This window comes from Pongo pygmaeus, chromosome 6 (assembly GCF_028885625.2).
Source record: "Pongo pygmaeus isolate AG05252 chromosome 6, NHGRI_mPonPyg2-v2.0_pri, whole genome shotgun sequence".
Classification (NCBI taxonomy): Eukaryota; Metazoa; Chordata; class Mammalia; order Primates; family Hominidae; genus Pongo; species Pongo pygmaeus.
This window is the reverse complement of record NC_072379.2, coordinates 63,591,671-63,618,227: the sequence shown is the minus strand read 5'-3', so window position 1 is coordinate 63,618,227 and position 26,557 is coordinate 63,591,671. Positions and strand designations below refer to the sequence as shown.

At 38.1% G+C, this 26,557-nt stretch overlaps 1 protein-coding gene and 1 pseudogene across 5 annotated transcripts in view; both read left to right on the top strand.

Annotated features, from left to right (window-relative positions):
- KLHL7 (kelch like family member 7) overlaps positions 1-26,557 on the top strand; it is a 69,483-nt gene that overhangs the window by 19,316 nt on the left and 23,610 nt on the right. For 3 of the 5 annotated variants that reach the window (XM_054494856.2, XM_054494858.2, XM_054494857.2), the window contains 2 exons: positions 15,419-15,594; positions 18,496-18,670. In XM_054494856.2, coding sequence (XP_054350831.1) covers positions 15,419-15,594; positions 18,496-18,670 — 351 coding nt within the window. Of the gene's footprint in view, positions 1-389; positions 1,826-15,418; positions 15,595-18,495; positions 18,671-26,557 lie in introns of those variants that run through there. The other 2 variants (XR_008503604.2, XM_054494859.2) reach the window with 2 other exon arrangements.
- Positions 1,838-12,092, top strand: LOC129040389 (GTP:AMP phosphotransferase AK3, mitochondrial-like; annotated as a pseudogene).

Genomic DNA, 26,557 nt, shown 5'->3' with positions numbered 1-26,557 from the left:
AATATTATATCAACATTTTCTAAAACACAAAATGGCATTTATAATGGTTTTTCATGGATCTAGGACAAGGAATAAGGATTGCATGTGGTGATAGTAACATGATTATGAATGTTTCCTTTTATTTAAGCACTTATGCTAAGGTCTATCACAGATGAAGCAACTTATAGTTAGGTGACTTGGCTGAGGTCACATAGCTAGTATATGAAGGAGCTGGGATTGGAACTCAAGTAATATAATTCTTAACTACTACACCTTGCTGCCTCCCCACATTGTCAAAATGCTGTTTTATACTAGAAAACATAACCTTAGTCTATAAATTAAGATACTAACTGAGGGACTGCTATAGCCATTTTGAAGCTATTAATAAAGTATTTTCTATTTTGTGATAGGAGAAGCAGAAAAAGTTGATCAGAGCCTTCCAGAGTGTGGTATGCTTTTCACTGTGTGATGATCCTTAGTGGCACATGAATGAACGTCCAGATGTTTGTGCAGTAGCCCACCCTTATCTGCAGGATACGTTCCAAGACCCCCAGTGAATGCCTGAAACTGCAGATAGTACTGAATCCTATATATACTGTGTTTTTTATGATACATACATGCCTATGATGAAGTTTAATTTCTAAATTAGACAGTAAAAGATTAACAACAACAGTAATAAAATAGAACAACTTTAACAATATGCTAGCATCACTACTCTTATATTTTGGGGCCATTATTAAGTAAAATAAGGGTTACTTGAACAGAACACTGCAATACTAGGGTAGGCCACTTCACAACCAGGATGGTTTCTTAAGTGACAGACAGGCCAGGTAGGTTATACAGCATGGATATGCTGGTCAAAGGGATGATTTCTGTCCCAGGCAGGATGGAGCAGGATGATGTGAGATTTCATCACACAACTCAGAACAGCACACAATTTCAAACATATGAATTGTTTATTTCTGGAATTTTCCATTTAATGTTTTTGAACCACAGAAAGCAAAACCATGGATAAGGGAGACTACTCTAATTCCATTTTCCTACCCTTGTTGTGATTCAGAGGCTTTAAAGAAAGGGAAGAGCCCTGGGATAGGAGTGCTAGGAAAGCAGGGAGGAAAGAAAAGTAGAATGAAGGAAAGTATAAAGAGGGGTCAAAGAATCCAGTCAGTGCTAAGATATATGACCCAGGAGAAAAGAGGGGTGCTAATGACAAGAACGCAAAGACTGATGCAAAGGGCTCCTGGGGATGCTTCAGAATTTTGGCAAGCCTCCTCTGTCCCTACTTTTTGTAGGCTTTCCTCCTTCCGGATACTTTAGTACTCCTTCACTGTGAGCACACAGAGAGAGATCTTGGAAGGCAGGTGGAAAGAAGCAGAATAAATTTCAGGAGAGAGTAAAAGTCAGGTGAAGGGAATAAAAATGAGACTTAGCCTAATATCCAGAAAAGGAATTGGACTAGATGGAGCAGGAAGAGAAATAGCTATGCAGGTGAATATACTGATGGAATTTTTAAAAGGTAGCCATTGGTCTACATATTGAAAAGATCCCTATGTTAGGAAATAAAAGGCCAATCTATAATCCTACCTATACAGCCCAGACTCTCTGGCATGAGTCCTTCCATCTCTTTGGGCCGTAGTTGGGGCTTCACTCATCAATAAGATTTATATTCCTAAGATTTAAGCTTACTTCCATTATATAAATAATTATCTTCAGACAATGTACTATAAAAGGGGAATTACCTTAATTGTTTGGAAGATGATGGCTTATGTATGTTTCTGTAACTCCCTAGCACTCTAAATTTCCTCCTGGGGTGATTCAACTACAAAGAAGAATGGCTGAAATATAGGTAGGTAGTAGATGTGGTGGTGCAAAGCATAGTGTGGAACTTGGAGTGAGTCTGTGCTAAGCACATCTTAGGCTTTGGGCTTCTGAGGAGACCATTTAGCAGTTTTGCCTCTGGATACCTTCTATCCTTGTTGTTCACAAAGCTGGGAGGAAGGACAGCCCAGCAACCTAGAAAGTAGCCTGATTCCTGGCTAAGCTTGTGGCAAAGACAGTGGCCCAGCCAGGTGAGCCAAGTGCCATAGCCCAATAACTAGGGAAACGGCTTCTGCTTGCTTTCTGTTTAGCCCTGAGCATGGCTCTCAATGTCAGCTGATTGGAGAATTCCTATCTTAGTTTTCACCACCTGTCAATTCTCTGCTGCCCAGAAAGAGTCCAACAATGGGGCTTCCACAAATGCTGAAGGAACTGGTGGCAGCTGATGGAATCGGGCAAAGATCATGTAAAAAATTAAACCCAGTACCAGCCTGGCCAACATGATGAAACCCCATCTCTACCAAAAAAATACAGAAATTAGCGGAGCGCAGGCGTGGTGGCACACACCTGTAGTCCCAGCTACTCCGGAGGCTGAGGCCGGAAAATTGTTTGAACCGGGAGGCGGAGGTTGCACTCCAGCTGCATGAGACAGTGAGACCCTGTCTCGAAAAAAAAAAAAAAAAGAAAAGAAATCCAGTAGTTTGAGGAAAAGAAAACCAAGCTAAACAGCCAAAATGAATGGCTCTTGTAAGGCAAATTTAATGTAAGAAATAGAAGGGAACAAATTAACTGGGCATGGTTGTGCACCCCTGCAGTCCAAGCTACTCCGGAGGCTGAGGCGGGAAAATCGCTTGAACCGGGAGGCGGAGGTTGCAGTGAGCGAGCCGAGATTGCGCCACTGCACTCTAGCCTGGACTACAGAGTGAGACTCTGTCTCAAGAAAAAAAAAGCGAACTTAAAAATACGATATGTAAAAATATGGTTTTGCAGTTTTTTGACATTCAATTGAATTGAAAAATAGAATAGATACTCTTAAAAATCAAACCGAAGAAGATCAAACGGGTAGTTGCCTCATGATACAAAACAAAAATGCAAAGGAAGCCACTAGTGAGAAGATAAAAGAAAGGGAAGGAAGATACAGAAACTGCAGTGTAAGGTAGGAGTTCCAGAAGGAACAGATGGAGAAAGCAATAATCAAATAAGACTACGACTTCTTTGGATTAAAAAAAAAAAAAAAAAAAAACTTTCGGACTAAGTTATACTGAGTATTAAACCTGATCAATGAACTAAGATATTCCTCCCTCAGATATATTCTAGTGATATTTTTCACCTTCAAAGATCAAAAGAGAGCTTACATTTGGGGTGATAAAAATATTCTGGAACTAGATAGTGGTGACTGTGGTACAACATTGTGAATGTAGTAAATGTCACGGTAAGTTTTATGTGTATTTTACCACAATAAAAAAAAAAAGTGACCCTACAGCTAGCAGGTCCCAAAAGAAACTCCTACACCCATTAGCAGTCACTCCCCATTCTTCCTCCGGCAGCCCTGGCAACCATGAATGTGCTTTCTGCCCTTATAAATTTGCCTATTCTGAGTGTTTCATATAAATTGAATCATACCAAAGGTGACCCTTTGTGTCTGGCCTCTTTGAGCACAGTGTTTTTAGGGTTCATCCATGTTTTAGCATTTATCAGTACTTCATTTCTTTTTATGGCTGAATAATATTCCATTGCATGGATATACCAAAATGTATATCCATTTACTGATGGGTGAATGTTTGAATTGTTTCCAAGCCAGCACATTTTATAGAGGAAAAGGAAAGCACTGGTTAACTTGAACAAAAAAAAATAAAAGTGCTTTCTGCCGTCTGGGACCTTGGCTGTGGATTAGGTGAGTGCATAGGTCAGACCAAAGCCCTACAGTTGGCACGGCCTGGGCCTCTCTCCATGGTTGCGGGGGCATCTCCACAGCTACTGCATGCAGTGATCATGGGGGCCCCAGCCCTGGGCTTAGGCAAGGGCACTGTGTTGTTGTACATCACCAAGCACTTCAAGCTGAGGCACCTCTCCAGCAGGGACTGCTCCAGGACAACATGCTACAGGGCACATAAATTGGTATGTTAGCCAAGGCTTTTCTTGACCAAGGGAAACTCATCCCAAATGATGTTACGACTCGGCTGGCCCTTCATAAACTGAAAAATCTCACCTAATATAGCTGGTTTTCCAAGGACACTGCCATAGGCAGAAGCCCTAGATGAGCTTATCAGATAGACACAATGATTAACTTGTATGTGCCCTTGGAGGTCATTTAAACAACACTTCACTGCTTGCTGTTCATCTAGCCAGTGACCGAGTCAACTACATTGAATTCAACCCTCCCCAAACTGTGGGCATTGCTGATCTGACTGGGAAGCTCTCATTCGGCCTGAGAATGGTAGACCAGAGACACAGTTATCAAGAGAGTGAAGACTTATGGAGCCAGTCCCAGAACTTTACCAGAAAAAAAAAGGGATGTTGGAAACACTCTCCAGAGCAGAAACCAACAAGATTTAATGTCATGTTTATGCTTTCCTACAAACTAAGGTTCCACAAAATCAGAAAGCCCCAGTTACTCCATGAGGAGAAATGATTATAACTAGTAAGATGAGCAGAACCTCCTTGTCCTTGGATTTAGAGGCTCCTTTTCCTAAGAATGGAGCATGTATAAATAAGAATGTATGCATGTATAAGAATGTATGCATGCATAAATTCTTTGAAAATTATATTATTTCTGCAGATTTTATTCTGGATACTAATGATGTGCCAAATGAATCAGGTACTGATTCATCTTTTGAAATCATCTAATGTGTTTTATCCAGTTATCTTCTAGCAGTGTGCAATTCAAAAACATCATTGGTGTCTAAACTTTTAAAACATCTGTTAGAGCAAAATTAAAAGAGCAGTTAGTGGTCTTTTTTCTTCAGTAAGAATAAGTGGTTGATAAAATTTTCATGTTTTTCTGGAAAAGTTTTTAAAAGTTACATGTCATTTGGGGAAAATATCTCATAAGTTTTTGCACAGAGATATTTCTAGCCCCGTGGAACATGGTTTTGTGAGACATCATATCTATAAAATTCCAGAAAAACAGCAACTGGATTTACAGATCTGTTGCAAGATGCAAATTCACTGCTGCCTTTACACTAACAAATTTATAAGCTAGCCATATATGCTATATTTATTTTGTTGTTAAACATACCTTAAGTTTACTCAGAATTTTCAATTTGCTATACAATTATCAATTAGCATATGAGAATATATTACTTTAAGATGACTTGTTTTCTTTTGAAAATACATATGTGCTGAGGGATATGATTTATGTCAGAAATTGACATTGTAAGTTCTTGGATAAATTCTCACACCACAGTTGAATGAATTTTCAATGGAAAATGTAATTTAAAGACTTATTTTTTCATTTGTTACTCAGGTTTAGAAATGTATGTTTTAAGATCTACTTGCCAGTTTCTCTTTTTGATCCAAACATATGATCTGGTACCAAGAAAAAGAAAGAAAGAAAAAAGATTAAGAGTAAACCTATGGCACTATATAAAGTGAACATACTTTGTTGTTATGAAATAGAAATAATAGATCAGGCATGTTTGGGGAGTATTCCCTTTGCATAACAAACACAATTAGTAAACAGGTATAGCAACAAAAAAAATTTACATAATGGTTAACAGCGATCAGGAAAGTGACTTTCCTGAAAGAGTTATTTATTCCTGATGACATTGATACCTGGTAGTATTTGCTGCCACCCTATCTTAAGGGTAAAGAATTCTGCTGGTGAGTGTCATCTGAGCAACCATTTAAAAATCCGAATCATTTTAGATTCCTTAGTGGGACAACAAGGATGCATACTTACATACTGTGACTTGGTAGGAAAAGTGGGCCAATATGAGAGGTGGAGATAAAACTCGACTGTCTTCCATGGCATATTTACTTTTACTTGATGCTAAATCAAATGAAACAAGCCCTTGTACAGCTGTTATTAACTGCCTTTGAAAATTTGGCCCTTTTTTCCCAGGAACTTGAAATAAAAATGCCAACAAATGGTTCTTGTGTATTTCGATGGAAAAAAACTTATTTTCCTTTTCTTTTGATTGAAAAAAAATTATTGTTGATCTTTGAAAATGAATCAAAGCTTTAAAGAGGATTATAGTAGATATTTCATTCTTTATAAAACTTTCCTTAATGCCTATTTATTTTTGTGTTTGCATTTTTATTTTTGTGGGTACATAGTTGGTATATTTATGGGGTATATAAAATGTTTTGATACAGGCATGCAATGTGAAATAAGCACATCATGGAGAATGGGGTATCCATCCCCTCAAGGATTTATCCTTTGAATAACAAACAATCCAATTACACTCTAAGTTATTTTAAAGTGTACAATTAAGTATTGACTATAGTCACTCTGTTGTGCTATGAAATAATAAGTCTTATTTATTCTTTTTTTTTTTTTTGGTACCCATTAATCCTCCCCTCAATCTTCCAACTACCATTCCAGGCCTCTGGTAACCATCTTTCTACTCTCTATGTCCATGAGTTCAACCGTTTTGATTTTTAGATCCCACAAATAAATGAGAATATGTGATGTTTGTCTTTCTATGCCTGGCTTATTTCACTTAACATAATTATCTCCGGTTCCATCCATGCTGTTGCAGATGACTAGATCTCATTCTTTTTTATGGCTGAGTAGTACTCCATTGTGTATATAAACCACAGTTTCTTTACCCATTCATCTGCTGATGGACACTTACATTGCTTCCAAATCTTAACTATTGTAGACAGTGCTGCAGCAAACATAAGGATGCGGATATCTCTTTGATATACTGATTTCCTTTCTTTTGGGTATATACCCAGAAGTGGGATTGCTGGATCACATGTTAGCTCTATTTTTAGCTTTTTGAGAAACCTCCAAGCTATTCTCCATAGTGGTTGTACTAATTTACATTTCCACCAACAGTGTATGAGGGTTCCCTTTTCTCCACATCCTTGCCAGCATTTGTCATTAACTATCTTTTGGATATAAGCCATTTTAACTGGGGTGAGATGATATCTCATTATAGTTTTGATTTGCATTTCTCTGATGCTCAAGGATGTTGAATACCTTTTCATAAGTCTGTTTGCCATTTGTGTGTCTTTGAGAAATATCTATCCAAATCTTTTGCCCATTTTTTCATTGGCTTTATTAGATTTTTTTCCTATAGAGCTCCTTATATATTCTGGTTATTAATCCTTTGTCAGATGAATAGTTTGCAGATATTTTCTCCCATTTTATAGGTTGTCTCTTCACTTTGTTGATTGTATCCTTTACTGTGCAGAAGCTTTTTAACTTGATGTGACTCCATTTGTCCATCTTTGTTTTAGTTGCCTGTGCTTGTGGGGTATTGCTCAAGAAATCTTTCCCCGGACCAATGTCCTGGGGATTTCTCCCCAGTGTTTTCTTGTTATTTCATAGTTTGAGGTCTTAGATTTAAGTCTTTAATTCATTTTGATTTGATTTTTGCATATGATGAGAGATAGGGGTCTAATTTCATTCTTCTGCATATGGATATCCAATTTTCCCAGCACTACTTATTGAAGAGACTGTCTTTTCCTCAGTGTGTATTCTTGGCACCTTTGTTGAAAATGAGTTCACTGTAGGTGTGTTGATTTGTTTCTGGGTCCTCTATTCTGTTCCATTGGTCTATGTGTCTTTTTATGTCAGTACATGCTGTTTCGATTACTATAGCTCTGTAGTATAATTTGAAGTTGGGTAATGTGATTTCTCCAGTTTCATTCTTTTTGCTTAGGGTAGCTTTGGCTATTCTGGGTCTTTTGTGGTTCCATATAAATTTTAGGATTGTTTTTTCTACTTATGTGAAGAATGTCATTGGTATTTTGATAGGGATTACATTGAATCTGTAGATTGCTATGGGAAGTATGGACATTTTAGCAATATTGATTCTTTCAATCCATAAACATGGAATATTTTCCCACTTTTTGGTATCTTCTTCAATTTCTTTTATCAGTGTTTTATAGTTTTCATTATAGAGATCTTTCACTTCTCTGGTTAATTCCTAGTTATTTAATTGTATGTGTGGCTATTGTAAATGGGGCTACTTATTTTATTTATTTTATTTTATTTTATTTTATTTTTTTGAGACAAAGTCTCGCTCTGTCACCCAAGCTGGAAATGCAGTGGTGTGACCTTGGCTTACTGCAGTCTCCACCTCTTGGGTTCAAGCGATTCTCCCACCTCAGCCTCCCGAGTAGCTGGGACTACAGGTGCATGCCACCACACCTGACTAATTTTTTTGTATTTGTAGTAAAAACTGGTTTTTGCCATGTTGGCCAGCCTGTTCTCAAACTCCTGACCTCAGGCGATCCACCCGCCTCAGCCTCCCAAAGTGCTGGGATTACAGGCATGAGCCACCACGCCCAGCCCTCTTATTTCTTTTTCACATTATTCACTGCTGGTGTATAGTAATGCTACTAATTTTTGTATGTTGATTTTGTATCCTGCAACTTTACGGAATTTATCCATTCTAATAGTTTTCTTGTGGAGTCTTTTAGTTTCTCCAAATATAAGATCATATTGTCTGCAAACAGGGATAATTTTATTTCTTCCTTTCCGGTTTGGCTGCCACTCATATCATTCTCTTGTCTGATTGCTCTAGCTAGGACTTCCAGTACTGTATTGAGTAACAGTGGTGAAAGTGAGCATCCTGGTTGTGTTCCAGATCTTAGAGGACAGGCCTTCAGTTTTTCCCCATTCAATATGATACTATCTATGGGTCTGTTGTATGTGGCTTTTATTATGTTGAGGTATGTTCCTTCTATCCTCAGGTTTTTTTTAGGGTTTTTATTATGAAAGGATGTTGAATTTTTTCAAATGCTTTTTCAGCATTGACTGAAATTTTCATACGGTTTTTATCCTTCATTTTGTTGATATGCTGTGTCACATTGATTGATTCGTATATGTTGAACCATCATTTGCATTCCAGGGATAAATCCCACTTGGTCAGGATGAATTATATTTTCAATGTGTTGTTGAATTTGGTTTGCTAATATTTTGTTGAGGATTTTTACATCAATGTTCATCAGAGATATTGGTGCCTGTAGTTTTCTTTTTTTTTATGTGTCTTCGTCTGGTTTTGGTATTAGGGTAATGCTGGCCTCATCAAATGAGTTTGGAAGTATTCCCCCCTCTTCTGTTTTTTTGGAATAGTTTGAGTAGGATTGGTATTAGTTCCTCTTTAAATATTTGGTAGAATTCATCAGTGAAGCCATCAGGTCCCAGGCTTTTTTTACTGGGCGACTTTTTATTATAGCTTCAATGTCATTACTTGTTATTGATATGTTCACATTTTGTATTACTTCCTGATTCAATCTTGGTAGGTTGTATATATCTAGAAATTTGTTCATTTCTTCTAAATTTTCCAATTTATAGGCATATATTAATAGTTGCTCATAGTAACCATTAATGATCCTTTGAATTTCTGCAGTATCAGTTGTAGTGTCTCCTTTTTCATTTCTGATTTTATTTATTTGGATCTTCTCTCTCATTTTCTAAGTCTAACTAAATGTTTGTCCATTTTGTTTTAACTTTTCAAAAAACTAACTTTTTGTTTCATTGATCTTTTGTATTTTTTTCATTTCAGTTTTATTTTTTCTCTGATCTTTATTATTTCTCCTACTAATTTTGGATTTGGTTTGCTCTTGCTTTTCTAGTTCTTTTAGATACATCATTAGATTCTTAATTTAAGATTTTTCCTCTCTTGATGTAGACACTTACAGCTATAAATTCCCTCTTAGTACTGCTTTTGCTGTGTCCCATAGGTTTAGGGATATTATCGTCATTTGTTACTTGTTTCAAGAAATTTTTCAGTTTCCTTTTTAATGTCTTCAATGATCCCCCTGGTCATTCAGGAGCATATTGTGTAATTTCCATGTGTTCGTATAGTTTACAAAATTCCTCTTGTTATTAATATCTAGTTTTATTCCATTGTGGTCAGGGGAGATGCTTGATACTATTAATGTTTTCTTTAATGTTTTAAGACTTGTTTTGTGACCTAGCATATGGTCTGTCCTTGAGAATGATCCACGTGCTGAGGAAAAGGATGTGTATTCTGTAGCTCTTGGATGAAATATTCTATAAATATCTGTTAGATCCATTTGGTCTATAGTGCAGATTAAGTCTGATGTTTGTTGATTTTCTGTCTGGAAGATCTCTCCAGTGCTGAAAGTGGGGTGTTGAAGTCTCTAGCTATATCATGCCCTTATTTGAATGATACGTGCTTTCTAAAAATGTTGTGACCTGCTAAACATGTATTATCACTAGGCTATCAGGCATACATTAGTCTTTATTAGAATAAAACAAAATTTCATAACTGTGGCTATTTGTCTTTGGTCCTTCAAGGGGCCTACTCTGTCCCACCTTCCTTTCTGCTGCCCTGATGTCTCACTGGCTTCTGAATGAATGAATGTGTAAAAATAAGTTGGTCTTAAAACAGTAAAAAAGAAAGAATATCAATATAAAACAATTTACAGGCTTTCAAAGAGAAGCAGTATAGTATATTACAAAAAATAACCATAAATTCTTTCCATCCATTTATGTCCACCCTTTTGCAATGTGACTTGGTAGCTCCTCCCATCTCCCTTGTAATCTGTGGCCATGTGACTTGCTATAGCCTGTGGAACATTAGCAAATGTGAAGTTAGCAGAGGATAGAAAAATGCTTGTGCTTTGGGATTTGCCCTCCATTGTTGCCGGGAACTCTTCTGCTGCCATGAGAAGAAGGCTAGAGACCATAGGGCAGAGATGAACTATCCCAGCTAGTGTCTACAACAAGTTACTTAGAAAAGAAAGAGAATCAGAATGCCATTAATTTTTTATCTGCAACACAAAATTAGAACATAATATCACAAGGTTGCAAATGAGAGGGAGAGAAAATTGCATTTCAAGGCATAATTCATTTGGATATTGCAAGAAAACAATCACATGTATCCCTTCTGAGAAAAGTATTAGAAGTACTGAAGCTAGCTAAGTGAGAGAGGTAAAGAGCTCAAGATAAGGATGCACTGGGTAGGTTTCTTACTTGCAAGCAAAATAAACCAAATGTTGCTGGTTTACACAGAAAGAGAATTTATGGAATGGCTAGTGAGTAACTCATAGCATTGCCCAGAAATCTCAAGTCAGATTTTAAAAAGAAGGATTTGAATAACACAGACTTGTTTAGCTAGATAACACAGAATGTTTTACCTAGTCATCAGAGAACACAGATTGTTTTCAGATACCCCTGAAGTATTTACAAGTACTGATTACCAGCCACAGAAAAGCTGGAGCACCTAACAAAGAGGAGACACAGGCCACGTCCCCTGATTACAGTGCAGTAAAACTAAAAATTAACTATGGAAGGACAGCTCTTCTCTCCCACCCCATTCTGAACACTTGAAAATTTAACCAAAGAATTATTTAGAAAATTATTTTTTAGAGATATTAAAGGTAAACTTACAGGCTATATAGAAACATGGCAATAAGCACACAATAAACTGAAATATTTGGAATATAACCAAAGTATTTCTTAGAAGAAAATCTGTAGTCTTAATTTTTTTTCCAAATAAATGTATTTATTTTTATTCTTTCTTATGTATCCTACTCAGAGAGAGAAAAATAATTTGTAAACACCTAATAAAAGTAGAAAAAAATATGATTTAATATATAAATTAGGCCAGGCGCAGTGTCTCATGCCTGTAATCCCAGCACTTTGGGAGGCCGAGGTGGGCGGATCACCTGAGGTCAGGAGTTCGAGACCAGTCTGGCCAACATGGGGAAATCGCATCTCTACTAAAAATACGAAAATTAGCCAGGCATGGTGGTGTGTGCCTGTAATCCCAGCTACGCAGGAGGCTGGGGCGGGGAAATCACTTGAACTCCAGAGACGGAGGTTGCAGTGAGCTGAGATTGCGCCATTGCACTCCAGCCTAAGTGACAGAGTGAGTGAGACTCCATCTCAAAAAAAGAAAAAATATAAATTAATAAAGTAGAGAAATAAAACTAATAGACTATAGACTTAGAAAAACTAAAGCTAAGTATTTCAAAGATTGGTACAAAATAGCCTCAGACTTAACAAGTCTTATCAAGAAGAAAATATCAAAGAACAGCATCAAGAATTAGAATTATAGATATGAAAGCAAAAGGCAGTGACCAAAATTGTCTTTTTTTTTTTGTTTTTTGACAGAGTCTCACTCTGTCTCCCAGGCTGGAGTGCAGTGGTGTGATCTCGGCTCACCGCAACCTCCACCTCCCAGGTTCAAGTGGTCCTCCTGCCTCAGCCTCCTGAGTAGCTGGGATTACAGGCGCCCACCAGCATGCCCGGCTAATTTTTGTATTTTTGGTAAAGACGGGGTTTCACCATGTTGGCCAGGCTGGTCTCGAAATCCCGATCTCAAGTGAGCTGCCCGCCTCATCCTCCTAAAATGCTGGGGTTACAGGCATGAGCCACCACGCCTGGCTAGGTTTTATGCTTTTTAAGAGAATTTTGGGCTGGGCATGGTGACTCCTAAAATGCTGGGATTACAGGCATAAGCCACCGTGCCCAGCCCAAAATTGTCTTAAAAAGCATAAAACCTGGCCAGGCATGGTGGCTCATGCCTGTAATCCCAGCACTTTGGGAGGCCGAGCGGGCAGACCACTTGAGGTTGGGAGTTCGAGACCAGCCTGGCCAACATGGTGAAACCCCGTCTCTACCAAAAATACAAAAATTAGCCTGGCATGCTGGTTGGCGCCTGTAATCCCAGCTACTCAGGAGGCTGAGGCAGGAGGACAGCTTGAACCTGGGAGGCGGAAGTTGCAGTGAGCCGAGTTCGTGCCACTGTACTCAAGCCTGGGCAACAGACTGAGACTCCGTCTCAAAAAAAAAAGAAAAAAAAAAAAAAAGGCACGGTGGTTCACACCTGTAATCCCAGCACTTTGGGAGGCCAAGGCGGGTGGATCACGAGGTCAGGAGTTCAAGACCAGCCTGTCCAAGATGGTGAAACCCCGTCTCTACTAAAAATACAAAAATTAGCTGAGCATGGTGGCATGCGCCTGTACTCCCAGCTACTCAGGATGCTGAGGTAGGGAATTGCTTGAAACCCAGGAGGTGGGGTTTGCAGTGAGCCGAGATCGGGCCACTGCACTCCAGCCTGGGCGATAGAGCAAGACTCCATCTCAAAAAAAAAAAAAAGAAAAAAGGTATAAAACCCAAAGCCAGTAACCTCAGAAACAATCAAAAAAGTAAAGATGTATTTCTTTTTTCTTTTTGAGACAGTCTCACTTTGTTGCCCCAGCTGGAGTGCAGTGGCCCAGTCTCAGCTCACTGCAGCCTCTGCCTCCCGGGTTCAAGTGATCCTCCTGCCTCAGCCTCCTGAGTAGCCGGGATTATAGATGTGTGCCACCACACTCAGCTGATTTTTGTATTTTTAGTAGAGATGGAGTTTTACCGTGTTGGCCAGGCTGGTCTCGAACTCCTGACCTCAAGAGAGCCACCCGCCTAGGCCTCCCAAAGTGCTAGGATTACAGGCATGAGCCATCAGGAAGATGTATTTCTAATTAGTGCTCCAGGCTTGAAGGCTTTGTGGGTTAATTCTATCAACCTTTCAAAGAATAGATTAATTCTTATGTTATTTAAATTGTTCTAAATCTCTAGAAAGGGGAGAAAACTTGCCAGCTCATTCTCCTGGGGTAGGGTTACCATAATACCAACATTGGATGAAGAAAGTGTGTGCTTGTATATATATGTATGTGTACAAACACATATAATATTTTAGTTTCATTGAAAAAGATTTATTAATGCTAAAAAAAAAAACCATCAAGAATACCCCTCGTGTGGAATGGTGATAGTCGGAAAGGTTATGCCTGTGTGGTGACAACGGGGACATGGGAACTCTATAATGTTTCTTCAGTTTTGCTATAAACCTAAAACTGCTTTGAAAAAATGAAGTATTTTAAAAATAATCATACTTTGCGATCAGCTAGGATTTACTTCAAAAATGACACAATGGTTCAATCATTTCAATGTCAAGAAATCTAGTAACATAATTTACTATGCTAACAAGCTGTAGGAGAAAACTGGGTACATAAACTCATAGCAGCAGATGCTGAAGGCATCTTTTGTGATTTCAATAGCCATTTCTGATGTTTAAATAAGCAAAAATAATAATCCTTAAAATAGGAATACTACTGGGTGAAACTATTAGAAGTGTACAGATACAGGCAACTTTTCACCATGAGCATCAAACATGTCATGGCATTAGTTAGTACATATTACAAAAGAGGTGGAAAATGCCAGCTAATCTAAGTTGGTTAGCAAGCATCAGCTTTGAGAACCTTTATGGCACAAATATGAAAGCATCAAAATTCATTAAATGAAGACAATGTGAAATTGAAACATGGAAAAACAGATAATGAATTGAAAAAAAAGTCAACATAATTAAGGATGCTTGCCGCATGATCACATACAAAAATAATTTGTAGTTTTATATAGAAGAGGGAGCAGAAAAGTAAATATTGTAAAGGACCAGAAAAGTAAATATTGTAGGCTTTATGGACCACATGTGGTCCTTATCCCTCCTCCTTTCCTTTCCATCTTCACTTCTCCCTTTTCTCCTCCTCTTTTTTTTTTTTTCCTTAACTTTTCAAAAAAATGTAAAATTAATTGCTGACCCTACAAAACAGGCTATGGGCTAGATTTTGCCCATAAACAGTACTTTGCAAACTCCTGACATAAAAGTTTATACCTGAATAAATTTGATGTATGTCATATTTTTAAGTGGAGCTCCTCCATGCTGCAGAAGTTGTCCCAAAGTAATCCAAAAATTCAGTGCAATTCTGATTAATATCACATGGAGATTTTGTAAAGTAGAATGTGATAAGCTTATTTTAAAATTTGTCTGCAACAGAAAATGTTTAACAATAGCCAAGAAAAGTTTGAAAACACATTGAAGGGGGCTTCTCCTACAGAATATAAAAACCAGCTGGGCGCGGTGGCTCACGCCTGTAATCCCAGCACTTTGGGAGGCCGAGGCAGGTGGCTCACGCCTGTAATCCCAGCACTTTGGGAGGCTGAGGCAGGCGGCTCACGCCTGTAATCCCAGCACTTTGGGAGGCCGGGGTGGGCGGATCACGAGGTCAGGAGATCGAGACCATCCTGGCTAACACAGTGAAACCCCATCTCTACTGAAAAATACAAAAGAAATTAGCCAGCGCCTGTAGTGGTAAGCGCCTGTAGTCCCAACTAGTCGGGAGGCTGAGGCAGGAGAATGGCGTGAACCTGGGAGGAGGAGCTTGCAATGATCCAAGATCACGCCACTGCACTCCAGCCTGGGCGATGGAGCGAGACTCCGTCTCAAAAAACAAAAAACCAAAAACAAAACAAAACAGTCTTTTATAAGACAATATAGTATTGGCACAAGAATAGACAAATCAATGAAACTGAAAGGATCCAGATTTATGAAATTTACTCAACTAATTTTTCTGAAGTCATGCTTCATCTTGAATGTATACTTGGTTTTTCTAAAAATGATTTTCTATTCTTTTATTTTCTTTCTATGTTTAGGTATAAGTGTGCTAGCGGAGTGTCTAGATTGTCCTGAATTGAAAGCAACTGCAGATGACTTTATTCATCAGCATTTTACTGAAGTTTACAAAACTGATGAATTTCTTCAACTTGATGTCAAGCGAGTAACACATCTTCTCAACCAGGACACTCTGACTGTGAGAGCAGAGGATCAGGTGACTAAATTGCCTTCTCACATTTTTCTTAATAAAAATGTCTTTATTGGTTTCTTAAAACTCATGTTTGGACGCATGACAAGGGAAAGAGTCATATTAGGAAAGAATATGTTCTTTACATTAAACAGAGTATTGCAATCTTAGGTGCTTGCCAGGCTGGCTCTTTGAGAAATAGGCCACTTCATAGAGATAAAACCATTGGGTACCATGGGAGGCAGAACAATGCCTTCCCCAAAGATGTCCACTTCCCAATCCCCAGCATCTGGAATATACCTATGTGGCAGATAGGACTTTGCATATGTGACTAAGTTAAGGATTTTGAGATGAGATTATCCAAATGGGTCCAGTGTAAACATAAAGATCCTTAAATTTGGAAGAGGGAAGCAAAAGAAGGCAGCGTCAAGTAGTGCAATGTGAGAAAGACTTGACTGGTCATTGCTGTCTTTGAAGGTGGAAGAGGACCATAAGCCAAGGAATGCAGGTAGCTGCTAGATGCTGGAAAAGGCAAGGAAATAGTTTCTCCTATAGAGTCTCCAGGCAGACACGCTGGTTTTAGTCCACTGTGACCCATTTTGGACTCTGACCTATAGAACTGTCAGATAAACTGTCAGAAGTGTAAGCTGGGTGCAGTCATTTGGGAGCTGGAACACTTTATTTCATTCATTCATTCATTCATTCATTCATTTATTGAGATGGAGTCTCGCTCTGTCGCCCAGGCTGGAGTGCAATGGCGTGATCTCTGCTCACTACAAGCTCCTTCTCCCGAGTTCACGCCATTCTCCTGCCTCAGCCTCCCCAGTAGCTGGGACTACTGGTGCTCGCCACCGTGCCTGGCTAATTTTTTGTATTTTTTAGTAGAGATGGGGTTTCACCGTGTTAGCCAAGGATGGTCTCGATCTCCTGACCTCGTGATCCACCCGCCTCAGCCTCCCAAAGTGCTGGGATTACAGGCGTGAGCCACCGTGCCCGGCCTTATTTATTTTTTTGAGATGGAGTCTCACTCTGTTGCCCAGGCTGGAGTGCAGTGGCGCGATCTCAGCTCACTGCAACCTCTACCTCCCGGGTTCAAGTGATTCTCATGCCTCAGCCTCTCAAGTAGCTGGGATTATAGGCATGTGCCACCAAACCCTGCTAATTGAGATGGAGTTTCACCATGTTGGCCAGGCTGGTCTCAGACAGGTTACCTGCCCACCTCAGCCTCCCAAAGTGCTAGGATTACAGGTGTGAGCCACCATGCCTGGCTGTGGGAACACTTTAATATGCAGACTCACTTAATCTCTGTTTTCAGCCCCACATCCTTCTCTGTATTTTAAGCCACTAAGTTTGTGGTACTTTGTTACAGCAGCAATAGAAAACTAATATAGGTACTATAAGATCATATGTTTTAAGTTGCTTTTGTTCTAAAAACAAAAATTTGCATTTAGCAATGTTCTTTTGCCCAGACTTCTTCGTGGCCCAGAGTATCAATTTGCAAATTGACAGGTTGGACCTGGAGGACCTCACTAGATAAACAGAAAAAATTTACTTCCATGATCAAAATTGGTTGACTTATATGCAGTATGGAAAAGAAATAACAAGTAACGTTACGCTGGAGAAACGTGATAAACACTACCTGCAGATGGTCAGCATTAGCATCATCAGTGATGTCATGTTGATAGTATGCACACTTGATGTAATGAAAATGCCATTCAGCTCTATGATCGTCCTCCTAAAAAAAACCTCAGTCTAATAAGTAACACGTCAGATAAACCCGTATTGAAGGACATTCTCAACAAAATACCTGACCAGAACTCAAAACTGTCAAGGTTGTCAAAAACAAGGAAAGGCTGAAAAACTGTCACAGTCTAGAAGATTCTAAGGTTTAATGACTACATGTAATGTGTTGTTCTTTATAGTATTGTGGAACAGAAAAATAACACTAGATAAAAACTAAAGAAATCCAAAAAAATATGAAATTTAGTTAATGTGTCAATATTGGTTCATTAGTTGTGACAAATATGCCATCCCAATGCAACACCTTAACAACCGGGGCAGGGCATATGGGAACTCTTTGTGCTATCTCTGCAACTTTTCTATAAATCTAAAACATTCTAAAATGAAAAAATTTGTTTAAAAAAAGACCAATTCCCATAAAAAAAATTAACTCAGAAAGAGACCAGAAGTTGGGCCTTATTAATATCACCCGAAAATTTATTACAAATATCACCCCAAAATTAATTTAATGGGTATGGGAGATGTGTGTGTATATGAAGCAATTGATTTTTGGGGGGGTGTTTAATGATTTGTAAGTTAAATTATGTTGAGAAACTTGGACTTGTTCAGTGCAGTTAAATGAAGCAACAGTATTATTTTGGAAGACAATTCTTTTAAATATCCTGTAATTTATTTTTAAGTATAGAATTCTTTATACGTTAAAGTTTCTAAAAAGCAGATAAGTCTATCCATTCATAATGCAGAAATATAATATTGAAATAAAATCATGGATGACCTTCATATCTCCTGGAATGGACGGCCTCTTGAGAAATTAACCTGTTTTCCTGGTACTAAACTAAATGAGTATATGTTGAAACTTTTGTTGACTGATAGTTTTTTTTCAGTGCAACGTATATCATGTCTTTGTCTGAAAAGGAAGCTATCTTTTTTTTAATCATAAATTCAACATCCTCCCTGTCATTACATTACATAATAGTAGTTAGTTCTAAAAAACATATTACCTACAAGACTCACTAGAGCAGTATGTAAGCTGTTCTGAAGAACCAGCAAGTGTCCAGAGATGAAAAATACTAGGAATAAGTGGTTATCTCCTTATGAAGTTCCCTCCCTTCAATGTGAGAGTAAACATAGGTAATTGGAAATGTTGCTGTCTTCTAAGAACTTTACTGTGCTGTTTTTCCCCCTTAGGTTTATGATGCTGCAGTCAGGTGGTTGAAATACGATGAACCTAATCGCCAGCCATTTATGGTTGATATCCTTGCTAAAGTCAGGTTTCCTCTTATATCAAAGAATTTCTTAAGTAAAACGGTACAAGCTGAACCACTTATTCAAGACAATCCTGAATGCCTTAAGATGGTGATAAGTAAGTTGCCTTAATATCCATTTATAACCTGATCATGTAGCCAGTTTCACATGGGCTTAAAACCCTTTAGAATGGATTAGACTCAGTAGCCAGGGAGAAACATTCAAGATTTTGCTCTTCTAGATAGTTAATCCCTTGGGTTTCTGAACTGTACAGCTGGAAGGGACTTGGCCTCAACCCTTATTTTATAGGGGTATATATGATAGAAGGTACAAATTACTTATGCTTTTTCTACTCTTGTGTACAATAACTTTCATGCACTTTTGTTTCTAGTGTTTCCTTTTTTATTTTACTCAGCCAAGTAGTGTACTGTGATCACATTTTCTTTCTTAAACAGTATTTTGTCTTTTTTGGCCCAGAGATAAATATTGCCACATCGTTTTCATTTGCTTCCATTTTCTTGCTTGCTGGCTAAGTCCCAACCCCTCAACACCTTTGTAAAATGCCACCTAATAAAATTGTCTATACAATTAAACAATCTGTTGCTTTTCTTTCTTGGAAACATGCCTTGTAGAACCTTCTTTCTAACCATTCCAATATGAACTGTTTGCTCTCTAGGCCTGAGGCACAGTTCTGGTCCTAGGGTTTCCTTCTGCACAATCCTGGGAAGCCATTTCACTCCTCTCCTGTTAGATCGGTTGTCTTCTTGGATCCTGGCTGTCCTCTATGTTAATTCTTTTTGTTTGATGCAACATATCCTCTAAAAGGTTCCTGATAGAGTATATTATCAGTAAATATTTGGAGGCTTGACAAATCTCATATGTTTATTTTATCATAAAATATTGAAGGAGGCTGGGCACAGTAGCCCACAACTCTAAAAACAGCATTTTGGTAGGTCAACACAGGAAGATTGCTTGAGGTCAGGAGTTTGAGATTCACCTGGGCAACATAGCAAGATTCCAACTCTACAAAAAAAAAAAAAAAAACTAGCCGGGCGTGGAGGCCTGTGCCTGTGGTCCCAACTACTCCAGTGGCTGAGGCAGGAGGATTGCTTGAGCCCAGGAGTTTGAGGTTACAGTGAGCTCTGATCCTGCCACTGTACTACTCCAGCCTGGGCAACAGAGTAAGACCTTGTCTATTTGAAAAAAAAAAGAAAGAAAGATAGTTAAACTGAAGATAGAATTATGCTGAAAATCATTTTCAGTTAGAATTTATCTTCTAGCTTCCAGTGTTATTTTGAGAAGTCTAGTGCCAATCTGATCCTTTTCTTTCTTCTTTTTTTTTTTTTTAATTATCCATCTTTGTCTCTTGGCCTTTTTCTGAGAGAGAACTTGATTTTTTTCAACCTTTTATTTCAGCTATAATTTTTAATTTCTGGAGTTTTTATTCTCTAATTTATTATTTCATGGCTGCAATATCTTAACACTCTAAAGTAGTCTTTGTAGTGCTTTTGAAGTTTTCTTATGTTGTCTGTATTTTCTGTATTATTTTGAGTTTTCTTTTCCTTTTTTTATTGGAAGCTTTTCTTAAATATGTGGTTTTATATCATATGAGGGTGAGTTATTACAAAACTGATAGATAAGGCTGTATGTATAAGTGGGCATCTCAGTTCTTGGGCTAAACTGTGGCATAATCAGAGTAGCTGGTCATTTTTTAAATTGGGGACCGCCAGATGTCAATATTTGTAGATATTGTCTCAGGGAACTATAAGCTGGGTGTAGGCATTTAGGAACTGGATGAGGTAATATTTTCCTATGCAGACTTTCACGTAATCTATATTTTTATTTGTTTTATTTTACTTTATTTTTTTGAGACAGAGTCTCCCAGGCTGGAGTACAGTGGTAAAATCACAACTCACTGCAGCCTTGACCTCTCCGGCACAAGTGATCCTTTCACCTCAGCCTCCCAAGTAGCTGGGACTACAGATGCACGTCACTATGCCCAGCTAATTTTTGTGTTTTTTTGTCAAGATGATGTCTCGCTATCTTGTTCAGGCTGGTCTCAAACTTCTGGGCTCAAGCAACCCTCCTGTCGAGGCCTCCCAAGATGCTGGGATTATAGGCGTGAACCACAGTGCCTGGCCTTAATCCATGTTTTCAGACTCCCATCCTTTTCTGTGCTGTTCCCTGAGTCTGGAACATTTCTCATTCAGTATTTCCAAAGACGAATCCTGTCTCCTACAGTGGTACAGGTACAGTGGGTACCTTACTGTGCAACAGGGGAAGGAGAACTGGAAGTTCAGTTGTCGTTAGTTCAGTATTTTAGAGTTATCTTGTTTTCATCCCTACCTGCACTTCTAGGTACTTAGTATCTCCAATTATGAGCCTTTTCAGGGCTCTGCAGGGTAATTTAGCTTGCTTTTCATTGGTGTCTCCTGGCACAACCATTTAGGTTTAACAGATACTCCATCTGCTAGCTGTCTTTATTAATTGTGTTTTGGGGTTGCAAGTCTCTTAGTATTATCAAAGATAGAGTTTGTGTTTGTTTCTTGTTTCTTTGTTGTTTGGAATAGCTTTCAAGAGAAGAGGAGAAAAAAGATCTTAAAATGGCCAAGTCTGATCTCATGTTGTTTTTATATTAAGTCTGAACTAGTCTTTTCCTTTGTGATGCGGTTGGAAAGGTCTTCCCTGTTCCAAGGTGATTTTTAAAAATTAATTAAATTTTCCGCTTGTGCATTTATCACTTATAGAGTTCTTCTTCTTCTTTTTTTTTTTTTTTTTTAAATTTTAAGCCTATATCTTACTGAAATCTATTGGGTGTGAAATAAATAATATTTTTCCTAATATATCTGGTAAGATGGCTCAATACCATTATTGAATAATTCATTTTTTCCCACTGATTTGAAACACATTAAACTAAATTTCCATGTATCTATATGTACACACATCACTTCTCAGTCTTTTGGCTAAGATCAAGTATAGTGTAGGTACACATACACACAGTCAGTTTCTCTTCTACTTCATTCTGATACCTTTTAATTATTGTTGTACTTCATTTAAATTGCCATGTGTCTCTGGAGAATTTGTAATTTTCTTATGAGTTCTGCATTCTTAATTTATTTCAGATATTTTTGTTGTCATTGTAAATTGTATCTTTTTCCTTCTATGTATTATTTATTAGCCTGGCCTTTTTTTTTCTTTTTTTTTTTTTAGACAGAGTCTCGCTGGCTTCCAGGCTGGAGTGCAGTGGCACTATCTCGGCTTACTGCAACCTCCACCTCCTGGGTTCAAGTGATTTTCGTGCCTCAGCCTCCCAAGTAGCTGGGATTATGGGCGTGCGCCGCCACACCCAGATAATTTTTGTATTTTTAGCAGAGACAGGCTTTCGCCATGTTGGTCAGGCTAGCCTCAAACTCCTGGCCTCAAGAGATCCACCCACCTCTGCCTCCCAAAGTGCTAGGATTACAGGTGTGAGCCACCAAGGCTGGCCTACCCTGGTCATTTTTTATGGTCTTTTATGCTTGCTTGTGTTTTCAGTTCTTGCTTTACCTTGAACTCTTCAAATGTTATTTTATGTTTTATGTTTGGTAATGTCAGTATCTGAAGTCCCTGAGGAACAGTGCTGCTATTTGTTGGTTCTATTGACTTATTTCTGGTGGCTTAATTCCTTATATGTTTTGTAATTTTGAATGGTATGCTTATATTTGATTGACCTTAATCACCAGGAATATTGGGAGGCTTAGGTTGCGTCTTCTTTGTTCTCTGGCAGGTCTTCTCTCTTCTCCTCAATAGGAGAACGGTGTTTGCTTTTGCCGAGTTCTATAGGGCACAACAATCCGGGACTACTTTGAATTTTCTTTGGCTTATGGTTTCCTAGACTTGCAGGTAGGGTAAATTCAAACCTCGAACCTGCATGAGGGTAGGACTCTCGATATAAATTCTCAAAAGAGGGAGACTTTACCTCTACCTGAAGCTGAAGTTGAAACAGACAAATTATTGCTGCTGCTTCTGCCATTGGGCAGGTATTTTTCTTAGCCTACCCTTTCACTAAAAGTATAACCACCAATCCTAGTGATCAGCTTTATCTCAGTTCCAACTCCTTATCTTGAGCAGATCCAAGACTTTATCTTCTCTGCCTCATACAGCCAATAAAAACAATTTCTAGGTTTCCAGTATTTTCATTAGACTTATCACATAGCTACTGCTTACTAGTATGATGGGGTTTTAGGTAAGTAGACCCAATGTTGTCCCTAGATTGGAAAAAAATATATCCATACAATGCAATGTTCTATAGTTACTAAAAATATTTTACATGAATATCTAATAATGAAAATTTTCATAAGTGCCAAAGGCATATTTTTTTAATTAAATGAAAACAAAACTGAAAAAGACTAAGTGTGTTTGAACCTAGTCGAGGTTGTCAAAGGAAAAGGAGAAGAGGTGTGTGTCAAGGACACATCCTTACAAATACCTATATTTAAGGGGTACAAGAAAATTTAAAAAAAAAAAAAAAAACAGCAACCCCAAAGCTACTTGAACCAAAGTCTAGTGTCTTGGAAAACCATGGTGTAAGAGAGTGTTTAGAAGATAGAACATACATGGCCACTTGTCTCTTTAAATGCAGAGAGGAAAGAAAATCAGGACCAAGAAGATGCCTTTACATTAGGACTTTTGTCTCTTAGATTTTGTACATGCTAGTATCAGGTTTTTTGTTATGCCCAATTCCCAAACTGTGTGTTATTTTTCTGGCCTTAGAATTTCTATTTCTTCATACATGGTCTGGGCTGTTGAAAACAACTAGCCAGTCTCAGAATCTAGTGTTTAGTTCTTACATGGATTCTGAACTGATTAAGGAACAGGATAGTGGCATTATTTCAGAAATTCAACCAAGTGTGAGGATTAGACACTTGAGCAGGATGCTTTGTTGTTTAGTTTAACTTACTAGGCTTATTACATTTTTTCTTTTCCTTTTTTAAAATAAATAATAGTGAATTGTTCTATTACTCCTTGACTAAGCACAAGCAGCTGAGAAGCTTCCAAGCTTTGGGGCCTGGGCAGAGCTAAAGTGGGGAAAGGCTTCCAGCCTCCCTTTTTCAGATCATCAGTTGTCTTCCTACCACCTGACTTTGTTGCCTTTCCAGAGTAGAAGAAAAACAGAAAAGATGGTTGAAAAATAGAATAAAACTAAGCTAAAAAATTTACATCTAAAAGAAAATGAATTACAAAATACAAATGAAGTGCACAGTCAAAGCCACCACAAAGGGCCAGGCCAACTTCTTACTGAAAATTTACAAATGATTGTACCTAAATCTGGAAAGAATAACTCCCAAAGGAATAAGCCTAAGCAACAACTAGCTCCTCAAAGAAAGATACCAAAGTGTCCCCCAGCCCTATTCTTGGGGAGGAAAAAAAAGGCCCATCAGTGAAGGAGCCAAAGGCATCCCTCCTCCAGTGTGTCAGCACAGTCGGCCACAGTCAGCCACTTTTACCCCATGGCCTATTGGTGGAAACAGTTCCCTCTTGTCTCTCTCCTTCCCTCCTACCTTTCTCTTACTGGGAATATTGTGTTCATAGACTACACAGTCCACTTTCAGCCTGTGTGGAACCATCCTAGAGCAGTGGCTCTCAAACCCCTCCCTAGCATTTCTGATTCAGAAGGTCTGGGTTAGTGTTCAGTAATTAGGATTTTCAACACACTTCCAGATGATACTGATGCTGCTGGTTATGGAAGCACACTTCAAGAACTACCCACAGGCTAAATGCAGACTTGAGCTAATGTGATTTTTTACAATTGTAAAGGATTATAAAATAAAGAATATTCCACAGAAACCATATGTGGCCTGCAAAGTCTATCTGTCCCTTTACAGAAAAAGTTTTCAGACCCCTGACCTAGAGCTTGCGTCAGCATGCCTTGGCCTCTGAAATATCCAGCTGTTTGAATGCAAAAGAGCTTCTACTCAAACTCTGAAATGGAAGAAATGATAAATATTGATAAAGATGTTCATTAATTCACCAACTATTCTCCAAATGAGTTTTCTTTCTCTATCCTTTTAATAAAGACCCAATACAGCCTCATTTATAGAAATGTTTTGCATGTGTCAGGAATTTTTGGGCCAGGCATGCTGGTTCAGGCCTGCAATCCCAGTGCTTTGGGAGGCTGATGTGAGAGGACTGCTGAGCCTAAGAGTTCAAGGTTATAGTGAGTTGTTATGGTACCACTGCACTCCAGCCCAAGTGACAGAGCAAGACCCTGGCTCTAGAAAAAAATAAAATAAAATGGCCTTATTTTATTTTTAGATTGATAATATTGTACAATTCAAAAGGTATTAAAAGGATACATAGTGAAAAGTAAGTCTCTCTGATACCCCTTTTCCCTACTCTCTCATTCTCTTACCCTGGAGATTAACATTATTATCTTGTATATACCCTTCCAGAGGTAGTCTTGAGATTGTGCATACAGTCATTTACTTATATATCCATATATAAATTACATGTATAAAATTTGTATATTTGCATTAAAATATACATTTTTAACACAAACAGTAGTGCACTCTGTGTACTGTTCTACATCTTACTTTTTTTCATTCCATATTATTTATTGGAGATCATTCCATGCGTACATACTAATCTTTCTCATCTTAACAGCCACATATAATGTTCTATTGTGTAGACATAGCATAATTTTTTAACCACTTCCCTAACAGTGAACTTTAGGTTGATAAACTCCTAGAAAGGGGAATTCCTGGGTTAAAGGGTGTATACATTTATAATTTTTGTAGATTGGGCTATATCACCCTTCCCATGGTTATACCCATCCACATCCCCACCATCAATGGAAGAGAGTGCTGCCTTCCCCGATACAACCATATTATGCCCTGTGATCCAGGCAGTTTGATCTTGGCCAATCTGATAAGTGAAAAAAGTATGATTTTAATTTGTATTTTTCTAACTAGAGCACTCAAGCATCTTTTCATATGTTTAAGAGTTATAGTTCTTTTTCTGTGAACTATATTCAGATACTTCACCAATTTTTGGTTAAGTTGCTGGTAATTCTTATAAATTAATAAAGTATCTTTTAATAGTATTTTTTATTATTTATAAATATTTTCCTAGTTTGTCATCTTTTAATTCTGCCTTTTCTTTTTGCTGTGCACTATTTTAACTTAAAATTTCATATAGTTAAGTCTGAACATTTTTTTCTGCTCCTATGTTTTTGGTCATTCTTAGGCTTCTCCATTCTGGGCCTGTTTGTTTTTTTTTTTCTTTTCTTTTCTTTTTTTTAAGCTTTTAGTGCATTTATGGGTTTGTATATTCAGATTTTTATTGATTTGAAATTGAGAGTGAAATATGAGGTAGGGGTATAATTTCTTTCTTTATATTGTTGTCTAACATAGACCATCCTCCTTTCCCACACTGATTTGAAATGATACTTTAACAGTTTTTGATTGTTAAGTGGCACTGACAAAATTAAGGAATTGCTGAAGGAAAAGGATCATGATAGATCACAGTAGTTCCGACCTTATTGCATTTTAGAGTCATCTAAGACAGTGCTTCTCAAAGTTTTATGTACCTCCTAATTACCATGGGGTGTTAAATATGCAGATGCTGATTCAGTAGGTCTGGGATAGGGCCTGGGATTCAGCATTTCTAACAAACTCCCAAATGCTGAAGCAGGTGGTCTTTGAACCACATTTTAAGTGGCAAGATTTAAGAAGCCCTTTAAAATACCAATTCCTAGACACTACCTAGAGATTTTTATTTAATTAGTCTGTGGTAGGTCCCAGGTATCAATAGTTTCAGAGATTTTCTAGGTGATTCTAATGTAAAGATCAAGAACCACTGGGTTAGGAGATCTGGATTTCAATAATTATTATTTTGGCAGCTGTTGCTTGAGGAGCCAGATAATTCACTCGTACATAGTAGTTGCTTACTGGGTGGGGCAGTCTTAGAATAATGGTGATTGCTGAGAATAATGAATTGGTTAGTACTCGGATCCTTATGCATTTCT